Source organism: Rhopalosiphum padi, chromosome 3 (assembly GCF_020882245.1).
Source record: "Rhopalosiphum padi isolate XX-2018 chromosome 3, ASM2088224v1, whole genome shotgun sequence".
In the NCBI taxonomy this organism is placed as follows: domain Eukaryota; kingdom Metazoa; phylum Arthropoda; class Insecta; order Hemiptera; family Aphididae; genus Rhopalosiphum; species Rhopalosiphum padi.
In genome coordinates, this window is record NC_083599.1 from 52,507,090 (window position 1) to 52,519,031 (window position 11,942).

An 11,942-nucleotide genomic window follows, 5' to 3' on the forward strand; every position below is an offset into this window, starting at 1 on the left:
TATCATGCAATATTACAAGCTGTTATTAACTTCTACCTATAATAAGTCAATACAAATGTGTTCGTGATATAAATAGATAAAATTATTATAAATATTTTTAAAAATTCATTGTGTATTGTAAATAATAATTTAAGAAGTAACGAAAAGTATAAAGTTTCAACGAATAATATTTTTTGGATTACAATAAAATAATTAAAACTGTTAAATTTTGTTTAGTATCAAATTTCGTCAAAATTCAACGCACTTGTACAAGAACTATTACATGCGATTTTGTATTATATGTTATAATTTATATGTATATGTTATAATTTTAAAAACTATTAAAAAAATATAAAAATCGCTTGAAAATGTATAATACAAATATAAGAAAAATCATTCAATATAAAAGATGTCAAATGATATTAATGAAATGTTTCATGTTCAGTGTTATTTTAATGGTAAGAAAATAACAAAAATCGTTTAAGATTAAGTCGTCAAAATTAAAACTCATATATACAATAAGCTCATATACAATTTATGGTAACTATTTTTTAATATAATTTATTTAAATTATGAGGAATGTTGTACTTATAACATCTATAAGTTATAAAAGACAATAAATGACGAAGTAATTTTGAACATAAAATATAAAAATGTAAACTACTTCAGACGACGATGTAGTATAGGTAATATAGTATAGTCTATATACTATGTAGTATAAATAGATAGTCTAACTTATATGATATAATAAAAATAAATTTAAGACATTATTATTCAAGAATTATCAAAACAGCACGTTTAGGTGATAAAAAAAGATAAAAAAAGTTTACTTAATTTCAATCAAGATGCTACAAAACTAATTTATATATAAGAATATTATCTTTTTATTCCACCAAAAAAACATTTGTTACAAAATTTGAGGCTTATATAAATCATTAGTCGTTATCCAATCTACAAGAACAATATAAGAGTGCGCTGTCCAGAACTACAATTCTTCGATCATAAGTAGGAATAATATTTAGTTAATATTTTAATAAACATAGATTCCGAGATAATAAATTAATAAAAGGTTTCTCGTAAGTATTTTTTTACTGAAATTTAAATAAGTTTAGTATATATTATATTTAATATTTAATGAACAATCGTTCAAATATTGACTACATAATATAATAACATAATAACGATTTTTCGTCAGTTTTTGTTATTTTTTTTTTTTTATTATTTAACTCTAATTCCCATAAACTTATTCATACTGTTTCTCGGTACGTCGGAATTTAACTTAGAAAAAATGAGTTCAACCAATTGTATTAATAAACGAAAAAAAATATTGTTGGCAATATTAAATGTACCTAATATAAAATATCCTTTGAAACAACACGTTTAAAATTCAAGCAGTTACGCAGTCACGCAAATGTTTTATATATTATTGGTATTCTTTGTCTACAATTACTACTGAAAATCTTAAACATTTCACGCAATGTATTCATTTTTTTAAAAAAAAATTGTTTATTAGCCAAACATTCGTATAAGTTGAACTAATTGTTGGTTAACTAGTAGTACCTAACTTATTACACAAATTAAATAAAAATATTAATTTGATGCTAACTATTAATTAAATTGAGTCTAATATAGTAATATCTACTTATTATGTGTGTAAAAACTACAAATGCGTAATGTATGTTATAATATACAAAATTTTAATATTTTTTGATTTTAATATTAACATCGTAAATAATAAATATCACTGAAGATAATAATTTAACATTATTAAATTTTTTATCACTTGTTGTGATATACACTGATAAGAAATGATTTTGATTTTTGATATAAAATGATTGTGACATTGTGTACCTAATCATGTTTATTATTTTATGGATAAAACATTTGAATAAACCAAAATACAGTAATACTAAATAGTAATTAATTAAGTTATAGAACTCTTTTAACCCTTTTTTGTTATTAATTAGTTTTATGATATTTTGTATCATTAAAAACAATATTTGATGGTATGTGTTACCTACTTTAATTAGATTATTTTTGTTTAATTAAATTTAAATTCTTAGATTTTTTAAAACAGTAAGCATTAATGTAATATATCAAATGTAAACTATTTGTACTTGTTTTTTTATTCAAGATTATAAACTTATTACATTTAAATTGTTCATTTTATATTAGTTATAAATCAATACAACAATGGAATTCCAAACAACAAGAATCGAGAATAAAGATCTTTGCAATGTTCTTCTGAAATGGGTTTGTTTTATTTTACATTATTAATATTATTTTGTCTCTATAGATTACTTACCTAATTAAGTATGTATTCAATTACAAAAAAAGTATATATATTTTAGATAACATAGTTTGAATGCATGAATTCAAAAGCATGAGTTTGATAAGCTACTATTACAACAATATATTATTTTTAAATATTTAAAATTTCTAAACTATTAAAACACAAAATAAATAATACACTATTCGTTACAGATATTTAATTTTTGATAATTATTACTCAGTTTAATGATTTAACATGTGTGTGTTTATATTTTATACATTTTAGTTGCAAACATTACATCTCAAAACTCCACATCGAACTTTATATGATATTACTGATGGTGTAGCACTTGCTGAAGCATTGAATCAAATGTAAGTATTAGCTAAATTAAACCAAAATATTTATAATTAGTAAAATTTAATATATATTTATTAATTAGTAACTATCTACTAATTTATTATAATTGAACTGTAAAAAAATAAAAATGTTTGATACTTACCTATACTTTCAGTGTTGGGTAGTAACGTAACGTGCGTTACTCGTTGCTGTAACGTAGTTACAATTTTAATTAACGTTATGGTAACTTCGTTACTATTATTTTTGGGTAACGGCAAGAGTAACGACGTTAATTATTTAGAAGTAACTTACCAGAAGAACGCGTTACATTATCAATTTAATTATATTTTTGTATTTTAATTTTTTGAGGGGGATATGAGTGCTAAGAACACGTTATGTGAACAATATTTGAAGATACATTATTGTATAAAATAAATATAAAACATGATTGATTTAAAATAGACTTTTTTATGAAACTTTAGTTAGAGTAAACTCTAGTTTGAGTAAAAAAAAAGTAATGTAACGCATTACTTTTGTTCTTAAATAACTAACAAGTAATCTAGTTACCTTTTTTATTTTGTAACTTGTAACGTAACTTAGTTACTTTTAAAAAGTAACTTATCCAACACTGTAAGTTAATGAAGCTGACATATTTTATTTCTAGTGCTCCAGAATGTTTTGACGACAATTGGTTTTCAAAAATAAAAAAAGATGTTGGAAACAATTGGAGACTAAAGGTAATTATTTGTGCTATGAATCTTTAGTAAAAGTAATAGTTTATAGATATTAATACTGGCAATACTGCAACCAAGAGTATTGTTTATATATTCACAAACCTTTTCGGTATTTTAAGAGTTATACTTTCTTATGTTTGCCATATATCTATAAAGTGGTGTAAAGTTATCATTTAACACAATTAAAATTATTTTAAAATATAAAACTACTTTTGTTAAAGTATTAAACTTAAACCTTAATGATTAAAAAAAGAACATCATAAATTATATAATATTTTTATTTCAGGTTAGTAATCTAAAAAAGATTGTTGAAAAAATTCAAGATTTTTATCAAGATTGTGACACACAACATATGGGAAACTTTGTAAAACCTGATGTTATAAAAATAGGTAATTTTCTAAGTTATTATATTTAACTCATAGAGAGTATGAACATTTTTCTAATTAACAACATATATTTATTCTATGAACAATATTAAGGGTTATGTGAAAACATGAAAAAAAAATGAAATGTCTTAATTTAGAGATTGATTAGGTTTATTAGGTCTTTATTAGCCTTTTACGAGTATTTCAATGTTCATTACTTTTTTTAAAATATTAATTTACGTCAAATAAATTTTTTATACACATTTTATGAATTAAATTTATTTATTAAATCTTATTAATATATATATATATATATATAAATATCCTATCATACTAAATTATTTATATCTTTAATTTAAAATATAAAATTAATATAATATCAAGTATTTACCAATATTCATTTTTGAATAATAACAAATTGAGATGATCGACTGTCAAAATTGGTTTTGCTAAAAATTACAGTTTTTAATTATTTTTTTCGATTTCCTCAATAATCAAGAAAAGTACAGGGAATTTTTATGTTTAACCTCCCAGGTGATTCACTTTCCTACCTGTTTCCTACTTACTGATCCAAAATTAGATTATGAAAGAAAGAAATACATCATTGTAAAATCAATACATTCATTGCTGTACTCAGAATTTAAAAGAAAGCTATATATAAAATAAATTTTTTGAAATAAGATGATTTTATTTACCTAAATCTTTATGTTTTTAAATAAAATATTTTTTACTAGGAGACCAAGATGATACAATGGAATTAGCTCGATTATTACAACTTATATTGGGATGTGCTGTTAACTGTCGAAATGCTCAAGGTAAAAAGAAAATAACATAATTTTTTTTAGAAATAATTAATTTAAATGTGTTCATTATAATAGATTACATTACAAATATCAGATCAATGGATGAAAACTCCCAAACTGTAATAATGCAGTCTATACAAGATCTAGAAAGGATACAAGGACATCCTCAAAGTATTATTACTAGCCTTGGAGTTGATACTGATGATCACCAAGAACAAATTCAACAACTTATTGATGAACTTCAATCTGTAACGAAAGCTAGAGATCAAATGACTCAACGCTGTCTTGAACTCGATTCTCAAGTAATAAGAATACATTTTTTTTATGCATAATTAAATATATATTATTTATACATTTTTAAACTTTATTAATACTATAAGTTATAACAATAATAAAATTATGTTAAAAATTTAACTTAATAAAATTATTTAATTCTTTTCAGATAAGTTTGTTACAAGAAGAAAAAACATACATTTTAGATGAAAAAAGACATTTAGAAGAACGACTTTTAGAAAGTGTTGAAGATCCCTTGAAGGGTAGTGGTCAGAGAAGACAGATTGAAGAACTAAAAGAAGAATTGTACAAAGCTGAAACATGTAAGTTTTATTTATTAATTAGTTATAACACATAATGTATAAATATTACAAAACATTTAAATTAAGTATTATTATTTATTATAAAAAAAAAGTCTCAGACTTACAATTTGCAGGCCGGTTCTGATACGTCAAACTTTTCGAACCGACCTGCCAAGCTAATTCATACTTTCATTTTTACACGTCTATTTTGATAACCACTTGTTTAAATATTATTTGAATCGTCTGATGCTATTTTATACTTTCAATTGACATATAACTAAATAAAGTTTTGAAAATATAATACATGCAATATCATCAGTATTCATAAAATTAGCATTGCACTCATATAATATTATCAATAATAATATTATATAATAAACTTTATTTATTTATAGAGTTATTACGTATATAAATAATAATGAAATGCAGAAAAAATTAATTTTTAAAGAAAATACTATTAGAAATTTGTTTTATGAAATAAATTCTTATAATAATGCAGTTTTTAATTATTAGTGTTTGAAATATTTATGATATAAAACAATTAAATAAACTATTTTTATAAATTGAAAAAATTATAAGTAATTTAGTGTTGGTTTTGATGTTCTATTTTTATTATATAATAAATAATCAGATAATTGTGACATTCACTCAATACCTTGAAATATTACTCGGCAATACCAACAACTGGTTAAGCTCAAAAATCCTAGTTATAAATACATCAAACTCATCAGTCGTTGTACTAAAATTAGTAAAATTATTTTTTAATATATAATTATGGGTGAAATAATATAATAAAAAGATTCTTATTCTTCTCTTTTTTCAATCTCATTACATCTTTATCTCTCCCCAACAATGTCAAAATAAATTCAGTTTGCTGTAAAACAACTTTGGAGACCATTGTTATAGAATACTAATAATAGATTATATATTTTAGCTAGAGATGATTATCGAATAAAACTTAAGACACAAGAAAGAGAAATGGCCGATTTAAAAGTTAAATTTGATTTATTACAAGAAACTGCTGGAGAGGCGAGACTTCTTAAAGATGAATTAGATATTCTTCGAGATACAGCTGATAGAGTTGAAAAGTATGAATCAACTATACAGTCCTATAAAAAAAAATTAGAAGAATTAGGTGACTTGAAAAGACAAGTGAAAATATTGGAAACAAAAAATATAGCTTATATTCAACAAAATATGGAATTAGAACAGGTAAAGATTTTTTTACATATTTATGTATATATAATAGACTCAAGTATCTCAAGTAGCTATAGTTTTACTTCTTGGCTGTTGTTTGCTCAAAATTCATGATAGTTCAATTGGTTTTCAATTTCTTATAACTTTAATTTAGGTAACAAGTTAATATTTTATTCACTTTTAAAGTATTATAATAGTTTAATATTTATACTTAAATTAATTTATAAAATAAGTGTGTTAATATTTATGTATTTAGGAAATTAAGAAATCTTCTGTGTGGAAATCACAATTAGAAATATATAAAAAACAAGTTACTGAACTACACCATACATTAAATGATGAGACAAACAAAATTGATAAATTGGAATTTGAATCAAAAAAGTTACTGGAAAACCTGAACACCTTACAGAAAGAAAAAGATGTAATCTATAATAACAATTTTTCTGTTTTAATTTTTATTAATTTTAAATTTTTTAGAGGTTAGTTATTGAGAGGGATTCGTTAAAAGAAGCAAATGAAGAATTAAAATGTTGTCAAACACAAATGAAAAAGACCAGTACGCTTGAACATTCTCAAACAACTGCTAGCGATGATATGGAATCGGCAATGGACCTCAAGTTTGTTAACATGATAAAATAAACATTCTATCAACATTCTATTTTATTTTATTTATTTTCATAAATATACAGACAAAAATTAGTAAGGCTTCAACACGAGAACACAATGCTAAAAATGAATCAAAAAGAACCAGAAGAAGATAAAATATCGGTACTCCAAAGTATTTTGGATAATACAAGACAACAGTATAATGAACTGCGTTTGGATAATAGGTACAATTTTATATTTATTATACAAAAAAAAATTAAAAAATTTGTTTTTCAAGTTTATTAAATCTAAATTAAGTCATTTAATTTAATTACATTTATTTATATTTTCAATAACTTGCTATGTTAATACTAAAAATCATTGAATTTTAGAAAAGCTAATCAAAAGATATTGGAATTAGAATCTGAATTAAAAGAACAAACAGAAAATAACAATGAATGGAATTCAAAAATTAAAGAACTACAAAGTCAACTACAATGTGAAAAAGATACAAGATCATTGGATATTGAAGAAAAAAATACAACAATATCAGATAAAGGTGGGTGAATGAAAGCTGAGTTATTGAATACAGATTACTCATTAGTAAAGTCGACATTATTGTATACAAATTAATGTTTACTTCATTTATCTAAATTCACATATATATATAATATATATAAAAATACATTTTTTTTCAGATCAATTCATAAATATTTTGCAAGTTTCTCTTCATCAGAAAGATATAGAAATACAAGAATGGGAAGAGAAACATAAAAAATTCATAGAAAAAGCTAAATCAGTTGTTAAATCTATGGACTCCAAAAATGTATCATTAACTGATGTTGACATAAGTGTATTAGAAAATAGGTTAATGAAAGCCAATAAAGAAATAAGCGACTTAAAGGTACTGTAACTATTCAATTACTGTAGATGTATGTATATGAAATTCCTGTTTTTAAATTATTTGTTTATTGAATTGTTTTGTTCAATATATTGTATATTGAACAATGTATATTGTTTATATACATTAAACCATTAAACATGTATCATTTCGTATTGATATTTCAGAAAGAACAAGAAAATGACAAAGCATCACAAGAGATTGAAGAAAAATTAATATCCACTGCATTTTACAAATTAGTAAGTTGTATAATATATTATTATGTAACTAGTACACAATGGTGCAATTGTGCTCTGTATTTAATATGTATTTTTTTTCATCTACCATCTTTTAATAAAAACAAAACTTTAGAATTTCAAAAAGTAATAGTAATATCAAGAAAAGCATTTAAATTTTTTTTCCATTTTTTACTATAAAATTTTTTAATATATTCATTTATACAGTGAATTGGTTAATTTAATTACTTATAGAACAATACCTCACGGCTAACCACATAATTTATGTCATATTGTCATGTATCACATCACAGTAAAAATATAGGTTTTTTGTAGATTTTAATATATATTAATTTATTATTTTTTGTGCAAGAATGGGATAGGTACTTATATTTTATTGAATGTCATTATAGTCATGTTAATCTTTCATGAGCTGCCACTAACATAAAAATATTAAACATGTTTTAATATTTCAAAATGATGACTGCTATTTTTTAATTATTAAAATTTACTATTAATTTTGTATGTATTATTTATAATATTTAGGCACAAACTAAGATGCAAGAATCTGTTGACCAGAGAGTAATGAATCAAGGACTGTTACAATCTCAAACATTCCTATCAAAACACAGACAGCAAACAAATAAAACAGTTGAGTTACTTATTGTTTCAGTTATAATTTTGTAAAAACCATAATCCTCAAAAATCAAAAACCATCTCCTTGTATGAACTATTTGATTAAAATATTTTCTATAAATAATAAAATTATACTTTTAATAACAAATAAATACAAAGTACGCCTAGTATAATATCAAGAAATAACCTTGAAACCAAAAAGATTACGTATTATCCGTTAGACTGTTTGAGCCTATGCTCACTCTGTCATTTCGGGCTGTAATAATTTATATAATATTAATGTATAGTAAATTTATTTGCAATGTATAATTCATAAAGCATTTGCTTATATATTTTGTTTGACATAAAATCTAGCTGAATGCTATGAAAATGTATGCCATGCTACTATAATTTAATATATATATATTATTTTTACTTTGTTAATAAATAGGAAGTTTTTGATAGTAGTGAATTACAACTTTTGGGTTTACATATTATAATTTTAGCTTATTTCAATATTTTTAAATACTTATTTTGATGATTTTTTGTACTTAAAGTACCAAACTCTGTTCAAAATAATAATGTCAATGGTAATAATAATAATTACACCTGTAAAAATTAACATATTGTTTTGTTAAATAAATTAATTGGGTGTATACTGTATAGACATGGTTATTGGTTATATACAGTGTGATCCCTTTTAAAGGTAACACTAAATTATTCTGTCCAGTGACATCGGATTAATATGCGGTTTTCGTGATGAGATAGGGAATTTCTAAATACACATTTTTTGATAGTTTTAAAATTTTTAACTTTTTTATTGTGTGCATGCGCAACAGAACTTGCATTTTTTTAAATAACAACACTTACTTTTAACAACAGATTTGGATAGACAGACATTTTTTATGTCAATTTGGTCATTTTTACCATAGCTCTAAAATCAAAAGTAACTTAATGACAACGAGTTAAAGTTTCGATTAAAATTATTGAATTTTTCTACAATCATCCTAGAATTTTATGAATTGTCATGCAATTTAAAATTAAAATTTTATGTTCCTACCCATTCTACTGTCCTTAGAATTAAGTTTTAATTAATAATTATCTAATAGTTAATCTAAAATAATATGTATTTAATGAATTTTTTTTTTACCCATGTTTTAGGTGGTACAAAATCACAGAAAGTTTAAATCTCCATAAAATAGTATTAAGAGAGTTCATTCATCAAATACTCTAAGTATTCAAGAAAAAACAATAAACAATTAACAAACAAACAAGCAAACTGTAAGTAAGTAGTATACATACCAGTTTAAATACCAAATTATCATTTTCATATAAATTGAATGGCTTAAAAAACTATTTCTAATATTTAAATAACTGTGGCAGTGACACATCAGATGCTTGTATGAATTTTTTGTTTATTAACTAGTGGTGAAAATTATTAGAAAACCCACTTAAAATGCACAACATTAAGTAAATTCTACTTTAAATTTAACCCTAATCCCGAGCTTTTGACAATAACATTGATAACTTAAAATAATTTTGATAACTCATTTGTCTCCACTAAACCATTTTAATTTAAAATAGATAATTAATTATTTTTAGACATAAGGAAACCGTTAATACTTCCAAGTAGATCTTGGATACAATACTTCCATTACTCTAGTATCCTATTAAATTTAAAAAGTGCTAGGCCGAAGTATTTTATTCTTAAAACCATTGTTCCTACTCCAACTAATAAGTAACTATGAGAAGGTATAGAAAGTTCAGTCTTCAGAATATATTATATATATACTTTTGTATATTATCTAAATAATTTGTTCAAAAATTTGGTGCTTTTATAAAATTTACAAATTAGTATAATATATATATTAGACAATAATAAATTAGGTAATAATATCTTGTAAATATAAAAATTAAAACTATAGGCTTTGACTAAAAATTTCAAACTATCGACTTAACTTATTATATACCTATGATATTTACTTTTTATATATTTCAACCTTATTGAATTATTTAAGTTTATCATATCTATATAGTAGGATAAATTTCAAAAGCTCAATGTAACACTTTATAGTATTTTAGTATATTAATGTGTACTATAATGTTAAAACCTAAAGGTAAATAATATCAGTTTGAATAGAGATTTTTCAAACAAAAATTAATTTGTATATTCATAATTTCTAAAATATTTTAATCAAATACTAAATATTCATACCTATTGCCCTGTCTCACATTAATGTTCTTTGTAATAGCCTCTGAAAAAGTTATTTCTTGATGTTTAGTAGTAAACATTGTATAAATCAATCTTACGGACTTGCCACTTCAGTAATTGTTTTTTGCCACCTAGTCTTAAGATCTCTCAAGTTACTTTTAATCAATTGTATAAAAAAAAGTGTATATTATCATAAGATATGCAGGTGGTAAAATATTATAATTGTAAGTTTATTTAAACAGTTAAAGAGCTATTTTGAAAAATAGATATAATTTAATACCATTTTTTATATACATTTAATATTTTAATATAATATAAAGTCTTAGGTATTAATGTCTAATAGTTATTAGATATTATAATTAAGTATTTGCCTACCTAATATGCACTTATGTGCAACTTTTATTGTGTACAATAGCGCGTTTAATTTAAACAAGAACTTCAATTACTTTTGTTTAGCACTCATTGTGTTCTCTAAAAAAATTAATATTTTTATAAAAAAATGTATACGACAAAGTTAACATAATTAACTTGATTATTAATAAACCATCGTGTGAAAATCGTATCTCGTGTTTAATTATGATAACGCTGTTTATAATTCAATATTATTGCTCAGAAAAAAAATGTACTTAACAGTAAAATGTAATCATCGTTTAAAAAAATTGTTAACCTTCTTTGAAAGAACTTCTTTTGTTATATATATTTAATAATAGATAAACAATACTTATAGTTAAAATTTATTTTAACAAAGTTATTTATTATTGAGTTTATTAATTGTCCACCACTCATCAGTTATTAATAATTAATATATATATATATTTATAATAATTATGTATTTGTGTGTGTGACATGTGTACACCGTCCATATATCTTAGCTAAAATCAATTGTTATGTTAATCACTGTGTGTCCGTGTCCTTTGTGAAAATGCGAACCATTAAACTTAAGTATTACTTGTAGACAATATTATCATATTATAGAATTAGTTTACCTAAATATTGTTAAAAATAATTATTTTGATGTTTGATACCGACATACCGCAATTATGTATTGAGTCAGGGTAATTTTATTTTTTTAGTTTACCATTTGATCTTTATAGAACGCAATTACACGTTTTATTGTAATTAGAATATTAGATACATACATTTTATTTATAAT

At 22.8% G+C, this 11,942-nt stretch overlaps 1 protein-coding gene across 2 annotated transcripts; it reads left to right on the forward strand.

Annotated features, from left to right (window-relative positions):
* The first annotated feature begins 1,823 nt into the window (after positions 1-1,823).
* LOC132926784 (protein Hook homolog 3) lies at positions 1,824-10,955 on the forward strand. Of its 2 annotated transcripts, none has more exons than XM_060991186.1 (17): positions 1,824-2,055; positions 2,155-2,232; positions 2,537-2,622; positions 3,252-3,324; positions 3,608-3,710; positions 4,421-4,501; positions 4,565-4,791; positions 4,932-5,085; positions 5,999-6,276; positions 6,518-6,682; positions 6,739-6,878; positions 6,951-7,091; positions 7,239-7,405; positions 7,545-7,750; positions 7,915-7,986; positions 8,509-8,613; positions 9,739-10,955. In XM_060991186.1, exons 2-17 carry the CDS (start codon positions 2,173-2,175, stop codon positions 9,772-9,774), a joined length of 2,094 nt encoding a protein of 697 aa, XP_060847169.1. In that variant the 5' UTR covers positions 1,824-2,055; positions 2,155-2,172; the 3' UTR covers positions 9,775-10,955. The 2 variants fall into 2 exon arrangements, with proteins under 2 accessions (XP_060847169.1, XP_060847168.1); XM_060991185.1 differs by having other exon boundaries at positions 1,825-1,985.
* Positions 10,956-11,942: the final 987 nt, after the last annotated feature.

What these genes read in the sequence shown, in the direction of transcription:
- LOC132926784 (XM_060991186.1), top strand. Translation starts at nt 2,173, where the DNA reads ATGGAATTCCAAACAACAAGAATCGAGAATAAAGATCTTTGCAATGTT. An exon ending in GCAATGTTCTTCTGAAATGG is followed by an intron (nt 2,233 to 2,536) that starts GTTTGTTTTATT and finishes TATACATTTTAG; the next exon opens with TTGCAAACATTACATCTCAA. An exon ending in TAACTGTCGAAATGCTCAAG is followed by an intron (nt 4,502 to 4,564) that starts GTAAAAAGAAAA and finishes TCATTATAATAG; the next exon opens with ATTACATTACAAATATCAGA.